At 37.4% G+C, this 10,371-nt stretch overlaps 1 protein-coding gene across 1 annotated transcript; it reads right to left on the reverse strand.

Annotated features, from left to right (window-relative positions):
- Nucleotides 1–920: 920 nt before the first annotated feature.
- LOC121515143 (gamma-crystallin M2-like) lies at nucleotides 921–9,309 on the reverse strand. Its single transcript, XM_041795771.1, has 3 exons — nucleotides 9,116–9,309; nucleotides 2,078–2,320; nucleotides 921–1,190 (listed from the first exon to the last, which is right to left on the reverse strand). Exons 1-3 carry the CDS (start codon nucleotides 9,146–9,148, stop codon nucleotides 921–923), a joined length of 546 nt encoding a protein of 181 aa, XP_041651705.1. The 5' UTR covers nucleotides 9,149–9,309.
- Nucleotides 9,310–10,371: the final 1,062 nt, after the last annotated feature.

Genomic DNA, 10,371 nt, shown 5'->3' on the forward strand with positions numbered 1-10,371 from the left:
GACTAAAACAGGCAAAAATCAGAAAAAAGGTGGAAAAATGGGAATTAAGTGGTAATTAACTGCAAAACCTGCAAAGCTTAATGGGTGAGAAGTGGCAAAAAAAAAAAGAGTTACAGGTGGCAAAAATGGTCCTAAAGTGGCTAAAGCGAGGCAAAAAATGTGTGAAATGCAACTAAAATGGGCAAAAATCAGCAACGAGTGGCAAAATGGGAAAAAGGTGGCATTTAATTCCAAAAGGCAGCTTGAATGGGCGAAAAGTGGCATAAAAGGGCCAAAAATATGCAAAAAGCAGGATAAAAGTGACAAATAGAAGTGGCAAAAATGGGAATAAAGTTTTAAATTTAGACATAAAATGAGCCACATGTTGAAGATCACTGATTTAGTGTTGTTATTGATTCAAAAGTGACTAAATGAATCAGTCAACAGACTGAAATTTGTATCAAATAGAGTCAAATGCAGTACTAGGAGGCCCTGCTCCCCCCTCAGAAATGTCCAAATGGTCTAGTCCAGCACTGCAAAATAATCCAAGTAGATTTAATAAAAATATTGCTCATAAATGGGGAGATTATGGTTCAAAAATACATTAAAATGCAGTTGCTTGGCTAGCTGGTTGGGGGGGGGGCTGTGTAATGTTTTTTCTAGGGGCCCTAACGCCCTAGTTACGCCCCTGGACGTATAGACCAGTATCGTCTGCATAGCCATCAAACCTGATGGAGTGTTTCATTATAATCTCACCTAGAGGGAGAAGAAATGAGGGAGGAGGAACTGGTCCAAGGTCAGAACCATCACCCCTCTCTCTTTCAGACACCACTGATAACCGATCATTGATTACTGATTATTGACAACACAGCAGACAGCTTAGAAGTTGAGGTCAGACTTTATTGATTTACAGAGGCTGTTTCCATGGAGACGCTGGTATCCTAGTTGGAGTCCATGATACGCTTCATGCTCATCACCCTCATGTTGCCCATGTTGGTGAAGTTGCGGTACTCTCCGGGCCTCATGTACATCATACGACCTCTGTAGTGAGGCTGCTCGAACATCAGCCACTGTCCGTCCATCACGTTACACGACAGGCAGTTCGCCATCCGGAAACGCTCGCTCACGTTATCGCAGTCATCCACCAGCTCGTTCATCTTTCCTCCGAAGTTCTCCCTCTCGTAGATCCTCATCCTGAAAGAGCCGCGGTGCTGCAGGCACAACAGTCATCAATTAATGAAGCAATCAATGATCAATAATCATCAATCTGTAACTAAATCATCAGTTATAGTAGCAATCAATGATCAATTATCATCAATCTGTAACAAAATCATCAGTTATAGAAGCAGTCAATGATCAATAATAATCAATCTGTAACTAAATCATCAGTTATAGTAGCAATCAATGATCAATTATCATCAATCTGTAACAAAATCATCAGTTATAGAAGCAATCAATGATCAATAATCATCAATCTGTAACAAATCATCAATTAAAGAAGCAATCAATGATCAATAATCATCAATCTGTAACAAAATCATCAGTTATAGTAGCAATCAATGATCAATTATCATCAACTGTAACTAATTCATCAGTTATAGTAGCAATCAATGATCAATAATCATCAATCAGTAACTAAATCATCAGTTATAGTAGCAATCAATGATCAATAATCATCAATCAGTAACTAAATCATCAGTTATAGTAGCAATCAATGATCAATTATCATCAATCAGTAACTTAATCATCAATTATAGTAGCAATCAATGATCAATAATCATCAATCAGTAACTAAATCATCAGTTATAGTAGCAATCAATGATCAATTATCATCAATCAGTAACTTAATCATCAATTATAGTAGCAATCAATGATCAATAATCATCAATCAGTAACTTAATCATCAATTATAGTAGCAATCAATGATCAATTATCATCAATCTGTAACTGAATCATCAGTTATAGTAGCAATCAATGATCAATAATCATCCATCCTTTAAAAGTGATCAATAATCAGGAGACAGGAAGCTCCCTGTTAAAGCTGCCTGCCCTGTTACCAAGCAGACGTCTGAATGAAGCTGATTGGCCGTGTGGTTACCATGGGGATGATGCGGCAGGAGCGGATGCAGTCGTTCATCCCGGCCAGGCTGGTGTTGTCGGCGTACTCGCCCTTCTTCAGGAGCAGCTGGTTGCCCATGAAGTTGGCGCGGTCGTAGACCATGATGCAGCCGCGCTCCACCCTGCAGGACTGACACCTGCTCAGGTGAGACGACATGTCGGCGCAGTCGCTGTTGCACTCATAGGAGCGACCCTGGAAGTTCCTGTCCTCGAAGAAGACAACCTGACGGAGGAAAGAATCGTCCAATCACTGTAGACTTCACAGCTCACACTGTAAACACCAACATCAAGTTAACTCAGAAACTCAGAGTTAACTCTGAGTTTCTGAGTTAACTAACTCAGGTTTTTGTAACTTGTTTTATAAATGTGACTGGTTCTCTCTCGGGCCGTTGAAGCTAAAGAACTTGATTTAAGCTACCTGTTTAAACAGAGTTAGAATTTAGAAAGAATTTAGAAAGTCTGATGTCATCCTTTAATGTCTATCAAACATTACCTCATTGTCTCTGATGATGTCATCCTTTAATGTCTATGGAACATGACATCATTGTCTCTGATGATGTCATCCTTTAATGTCTATGAAACATTACATCATTGTCTCTGATGATGTCATCCGTTAATGTCTATAAAACATTACATCATTGTCTCTGATGATGTCATCCTTTAATGTCTATCAAACATTACATCATTGTCTCTGATGATGTCATACTTTAATGTCTATAAAACATTACCTCATTGTCTCTGATGATGTCATCCTTTAATGTCTATGAAACATAACGTCATTGTCTCTGATGATGTCATCCTTTAATGTCTATGAAACATGACATCATTGTCTCTGATGATGTCATCCTTTAATATCTATGAAACATGACATCATTGTCTCTGATGATGTCATCCGTTAATGTCTATAAAACATTACCTCATTGTCTCTGATGATGTCATCCTTTAATATCTATGAAACATTACATCATTGTCTCTGATGATGTCATCCGTTAATGTCTATAAAACATTACATCATTGTCTCTGATGATGTCATCCTTTAATGTCAATGGAACAATACATCATTGTCTCTGATGATGTCATCCTTTAATGTCTATCAAACATGACATCATTGTCTCTGATGATGTCATCTGTTAATGTCTATGGAACATGACATCATTGTCTCTGATGATGTCATCCTTTAATGTCTATCAAACATGACATCATTGTCTCTGATGATGTCATCCTTTAATGTCTATCAAACATGACATCATTGTCTCTGATGATGTCATCCTTTAATGTCTATAAAACATGACATCATTGTCTCTGATGATGTCATCCTTTAATGTCTATGAAACATAACCTCATTGTCTGTGATGATGTCATCCTTTAATGTCTATGGAACATGACATCATTGTCTCTGATGATGTCATCCTTTAATATCTATGAAACATGACATCATTGTCTCTGATGATGTCATCCGTTAATGTCTATAAAACATTACCTCATTGTCTCTGATGATGTCATCCTTTAATATCTATGAAACATGACATCATTGTCTCTGATGATGTCATCCGTTAATGTCTATAAAACATTACCTCATTGTCTCTGATGATGTCATCCTTTAATATCTATGAAACATTACATCATTGTCTCTGATGATGTCATCCGTTAATGTCTATAAAACATTACATCATTGTCTCTGATGATGTCATCCTTTAATGTCTATCAAACATTACCTCATTGTCTCTGATGATGTCATCCTTTAATGTCAATGGAACAATACATCATTGTCTCTGATGATGTCATCCTTTAATGTCTATCAAACATGACATCATTGTCTCTGATGATGTCATCCTTTAATGTCTATGGAACATTACATCATTGTCTCTGATGATGTCATCCTTTAATGTCTACAAAACATGACGTCATTGTCTCTGATGATGTCATCCTTTAATGTCTATAAAACATTACCTCATTGTCTCTGATGATGTCATCCTTTAATGTCTATGGAACATTACATCATTGTCTCTGATGATGTCATCCTTTAATGTCTATCAAACATGACATCATTGTCTCTAATGATGTCATCCTTTAATGTCTATCAAACATGACATCACTGTCTCTGATGATGTCATCCTTTAATGTCTATGGAACATTACATCATTGTCTCTGATGATGTCATCCTTTAATGTCTATCAAACATGACATCACTGTCTCTAATGATGTCATCCTTTAATGTCTATCAAACATGACATCACTGTCTCTGATGATGTCATCCTTTAATGTCTATCAAACATGACACCACTGTCTCTGATGATGTCATCCTTTAATGTCTATGGAACATTACATCACTGTCTCTGATGATGTCATCCTTTAATGTCTATGGAACATTACATCATTGTCTCTGATGATGTCATCCGTTAATGTCTATAAAACATTACCTCATCGTCTGTGATGATGTCATCCTTTAATGTCTATGAAACATTACCTCATTGTCTCTGATGATGTCATCCTTTAATGTCTATGGAACATGACATCATTGTCTATGATGATGTCATCCGTTAATGTCTATGAAACATAACGTCATTGTCTCTGATGATGTCATCCTTTAATGTCTATGAAACATAACCTCATTGTCTGTGATGATGTCATCCTTTAATGTCTATGGAACATGACATCATTGTCTCTGATGATGTCATCCTTTAATGTCTATCAAACATGACATCATTGTCTCTGATGATGTCATACTTTAATGTCTATCAAACATGACATCATTGTCTCTGATGATGTCATCCTTTAATGTCTATCAAACATGACATCATTGTCTCTGATGATGTCATCCTTTAATGTCTATAAAACATGACATCATTGTCTCTGATGATGTCATCCTTTAATGTCTATGAAACATAACCTCATTGTCTGTGATGATGTCATCCTTTAATGTCTATGGAACATGACATCATTGTCTCTGATGATGTCATCCTTTAATATCTATGAAACATGACATCATTGTCTCTGATGATGTCATCCGTTAATGTCTATAAAACATTACCTCATTGTCTCTGATGATGTCATCCTTTAATATCTATGAAACATGACATCATTGTCTCTGATGATGTCATCCGTTAATGTCTATAAAACATTACCTCATTGTCTCTGATGATGTCATCCTTTAATATCTATGAAACATTACATCATTGTCTCTGATGATGTCATCCGTTAATGTCTATAAAACATTACATCATTGTCTCTGATGATGTCATCCTTTAATGTCAATGGAACAATACATCATTGTCTCTGATGATGTCATCCTTTAATGTCTATCAAACATGACATCATTGTCTCTGATGATGTCATCTGTTAATGTCTATGGAACATGACATCATTGTCTCTGATGATGTCATCCTTTAATGTCTATGAAACATAACCTCATTGTCTGTGATGATGTCATCCTTTAATGTCTATGGAACATGACATCATTGTCTCTGATGATGTCATCCTTTAATGTCTATCAAACATGACATCATTGTCTCTGATGATGTCATCCTTTAATGTCTATCAAACATGACATCATTGTCTCTGATGATGTCATACTTTAATGTCTATCAAACATGACATCATTGTCTCTGATGATGTCATCCTTTAATGTCTATCAAACATGACATCATTGTCTCTGATGATGTCATCCTTTAATGTCTATAAAACATGACATCATTGTCTCTGATGATGTCATCCTTTAATGTCTATGAAACATAACCTCATTGTCTGTGATGATGTCATCCTTTAATGTCTATGGAACATGACATCATTGTCTCTGATGATGTCATCCTTTAATATCTATGAAACATGACATCATTGTCTCTGATGATGTCATCCGTTAATGTCTATAAAACATTACCTCATTGTCTCTGATGATGTCATCCTTTAATATCTATGAAACATGACATCATTGTCTCTGATGATGTCATCCGTTAATGTCTATAAAACATGACATCATTGTCTCTGATGATGTCATCCTTTAATGTCTATGGAACATTAGATCATTGTCTCTGATGATGTCATCCTTTAATGTCTATCAAACATGACATCATTGTCTCTAATGATGTCATCCTTTAATGTCTATCAAACATGACATCACTGTCTCTGATGATGTCATCCTTTAATGTCTATGGAACATTACATCATTGTCTCTGATGATGTCATCCTTTAATGTCTATCAAACATGACATCACTGTCTCTAATGATGTCATCCTTTAATGTCTATCAAACATGACATCACTGTCTCTGATGATGTCATCCTTTAATGTCTATCAAACATGACACCACTGTCTCTGATGATGTCATCCTTTAATGTCTATGGAACATTACATCACTGTCTCTGATGATGTCATCCTTTAATGTCTATGGAACATTACATCATTGTCTCTGATGATGTCATCCGTTAATGTCTATAAAACATTACCTCATCGTCTGTGATGATGTCATCCTTTAATGTCTATGAAACATTACCTCATTGTCTCTGATGATGTCATCCTTTAATGTCTATGGAACATGACATCATTGTCTATGATGATGTCATCCGTTAATGTCTATGAAACATAACGTCATTGTCTCTGATGATGTCATCCTTTAATGTCTATGAAACATAACCTCATTGTCTGTGATGATGTCATCCTTTAATGTCTATGGAACATGACATCATTGTCTCTGATGATGTCATCCTTTAATGTCTATCAAACATGACATCATTGTCTCTGATGATGTCATACTTTAATGTCTATCAAACATGACATCATTGTCTCTGATGATGTCATCCTTTAATGTCTATCAAACATGACATCATTGTCTCTGATGATGTCATCCTTTAATGTCTATAAAACATGACATCATTGTCTCTGATGATGTCATCCTTTAATGTCTATGAAACATAACCTCATTGTCTGTGATGATGTCATCCTTTAATGTCTATGGAACATGACATCATTGTCTCTGATGATGTCATCCTTTAATATCTATGAAACATGACATCATTGTCTCTGATGATGTCATCCGTTAATGTCTATAAAACATTACCTCATTGTCTCTGATGATGTCATCCTTTAATATCTATGAAACATGACATCATTGTCTCTGATGATGTCATCCGTTAATGTCTATAAAACATTACCTCATTGTCTCTGATGATGTCATCCTTTAATATCTATGAAACATTACATCATTGTCTCTGATGATGTCATCCGTTAATGTCTATAAAACATTACATCATTGTCTCTGATGATGTCATCCTTTAATGTCTATCAAACATTACCTCATTGTCTCTGATGATGTCATCCTTTAATGTCAATGGAACAATACATCATTGTCTCTGATGATGTCATCCTTTAATGTCTATCAAACATGACATCAATGTCTCTGATGATGTCATCCTTTAATGTCTATGGAACATTACATCATTGTCTCTGATGATGTCATCCTTTAATGTCTATAAAACATGACGTCATTGTCTCTGATGATGTCATCCTTTAATGTCTATAAAACATTACCTCATTGTCTCTGATGATGTCATCCTTTAATGTCTATGGAACATGACATCATTGTCTCTGATGATGTCATCCTTTAATGTCTATCAAACATGACATCATTGTCTCTAATGATGTCATCCTTTAATGTCTATCAAACATGACATCACTGTCTCTGATGATGTCATCCTTTAATGTCTATAAAACATTACCTCATTGTCTCTGATGATGTCATCCGTTAATGTCTATAAAACATTACATCATTGTCTCTGATGATGTCATCCTTTAATGTCTATCAAACATTACCTCATTGTCTCTGATGATGTCATCCTTTAATGTCAATGGAACAATACATCATTGTCTCTGATGATGTCATCCTTTAATGTCTATCAAACATGACATCAATGTCTCTGATGATGTCATCCTTTAATGTCTATGGAACATTACATCATTGTCTCTGATGATGTCATCCTTTAATGTCTATAAAACATGACGTCATTGTCTCTGATGATGTCATCCTTTAATGTCTATAAAACATTACCTCATTGTCTCTGATGATGTCATCCTTTAATGTCTATGGAACATGACATCATTGTCTCTGATGATGTCATCCTTTAATGTCTATCAAACATGACATCATTGTCTCTAATGATGTCATCCTTTAATGTCTATCAAACATGACATCACTGTCTCTGATGATGTCATCCTTTAATGTCTATAAAACATTACCTCATTGTCTCTGATGATGTCATCCTTTAATGTCTATGAAACATGACATCATTGTCTCTGATGATGTCATCCTTTAATGTCTATGAAACATGACATCATTGTCTCTGATGATGTCATCCTTTAATGTCTATCAAACATGACATCATTGTCTCTGATGATGTCATCCTTTAATGTCTATCAAACATTACACCCCTTCCATCTGCATGCGGGCCGGTTGAGGCCCCCAGTGGTCATCCCAGTCTAACCAGTGCCCCTCATGGTGTTTTGTCTAAACAGTAGACCGTCCTCTAAAAGCATGCTGACATGGGGGAGAAAAGCTGCTAAAGAGGCACCGCTAGCCTCATTGTCTGTGGCTCTCTGGCCCCTTTGACTCTCAGTCACTGCAGGACCTCTCTGTCACTTTGAGCCTTTGTCATGTGAGGCTGCACACACAGTTGTTTTACTCTGACGGCGACACACTGGAGAAAAACGGGGTTTGAATGTCAAACGACACATCCCAAACGTTTGGAGCTGGTCTCATGAATAAAAATCAAACATACACTCATCTGAGTTTTTATTGGCAAAGATCAGAGAGTTTGAACTTTGTCTCATTTTCACCATGGAGCGTTTAAGGTCTTTTTAAAGGTGAGTTTAACTCTGGTTTCACTAAAGTTCAGACTGAAATATCGACAGATTAAATGAAGTGAAATCTAAATGTCGAAGGTCAGACTTTCCTGAACCCTCTAAGTCCTGATCTGTGGTGTCAGAGTGCAGCATCAGTCCTGACGCTGAGGTGTGTGTCTGTCTCTCACCCTGCCTGTTGTGTTCATGCCGCTGGATGTCATGATGCTCTCTGGTTGCCCGGCTGGTTGCTGGATGCTGTTGTTGTGTGTTACCTGTGCTGCAGCTGCTGCTCTTTATAGCACCTGAGCGGCCCGAGCCTTTTGTGGAAACATCCTGAGCCAGCAGCACGTCATAAAAGAGACACTGAGCGTTCAACATTTCTCTTAGAAAAACAGGACAAAGAGGCACGGCCAGCTGCTGTTTCCTTCAGCCCAACACGCCAACGCTTCTGGAAAAACACCCCTGAACACAGAAATACAATAAAATCACACTTCACCTTTAAATAAAACCTAAAAGAGAATGGACCCCTGATAAAAATGGAACTGTGTTTCAATAAAAGAGGCTTTAGCATGAATAAATTCATGTTTTGTTCCTGTGAGCAGAGAGGTTATTATTCAGCTTAAATACAGACTATGGTTATGACAGATAACTTTATAACACACTGTGATTTTACCTCCATGGTCCCTGTTGGACAGGGCCAGTAGGAGCCACATTTGAGCTTTTATTGACACAGTTTAGTGACATTGATGACCTTTCTTTAACTCTGTCTGCAGGTTTAAGAAGGAGCGGCTGGCGCTCAGCCAGACGATGGCTGACAGCGATATTATCACTGACCACTGCTGTGGTTTTTACCCTCTTCAGTCAGCCTGAGACGCTCCACTCTGTGTCGGTCTAGTTTGTGCTCGTGCGGCGTTTGGTTCGTCTCTACCTGTGAAGCCGATGCTGGAGTCTCAAAGCCGGTCCTGGACCATGTCCAGTCTTCGACAAGGTTCTGACTGACTGACAGAATCCAGAACCGCTCTGATTAATCCAAAATAAACTGACTTTAACGAGCGCTGCAGCCCAGGCTTCTAGAGGGGCGGGGCTGATTGCTGCCATCCTCTGATTGGCTGATTGTTCGACTGCAGCTGCACAGGTGGAAGGAATCATCCTGGAGGATAACACAAAAAACACTCCAGCAGAAGGTGAGAGACCCAGGAGGAGGCCGCTAACCCTGTGCCCTCCTCAGATTTACTCTGGACACCTTCAAGGCCAGAAATGTACACTACAGAAAAACTGCCATTAAATCAGCACACCTCAATATTTTTTCCCCTTTTTTTCATAAATCTCTTTAACAACTTCAGACCTGCTCAAATCTACCAAACATTGAGTAATTTTCAAGATGCCAGTGTGATTATTTGAAATATTTATATATATATATATATTTACTAAAAAACACAAAGTG

This window comes from Cheilinus undulatus, linkage group 9, assembly GCF_018320785.1.
Source record: "Cheilinus undulatus linkage group 9, ASM1832078v1, whole genome shotgun sequence".
In the NCBI taxonomy this organism is placed as follows: domain Eukaryota; kingdom Metazoa; phylum Chordata; class Actinopteri; order Labriformes; family Labridae; genus Cheilinus; species Cheilinus undulatus.

Excerpts from the sequence above, each read along its gene's own strand:
- LOC121515143 (XM_041795771.1), bottom strand. The coding sequence starts at position 9,148 with ATGACATCCAGCGGCATGAACACAACAGGCAGG. Across the intron at positions 2,321-9,115 it reads GCATGAACACAACAGGCAGG|GTTGTCTTCTTCGAGGACAG; the intron begins GTGAGAGACAGA and ends TTCCTCCGTCAG. Across the intron at positions 1,191-2,077 it reads CCTGCCGCATCATCCCCATG|CACCGCGGCTCTTTCAGGAT; the intron begins GTAACCACACGG and ends TTGTGCCTGCAG.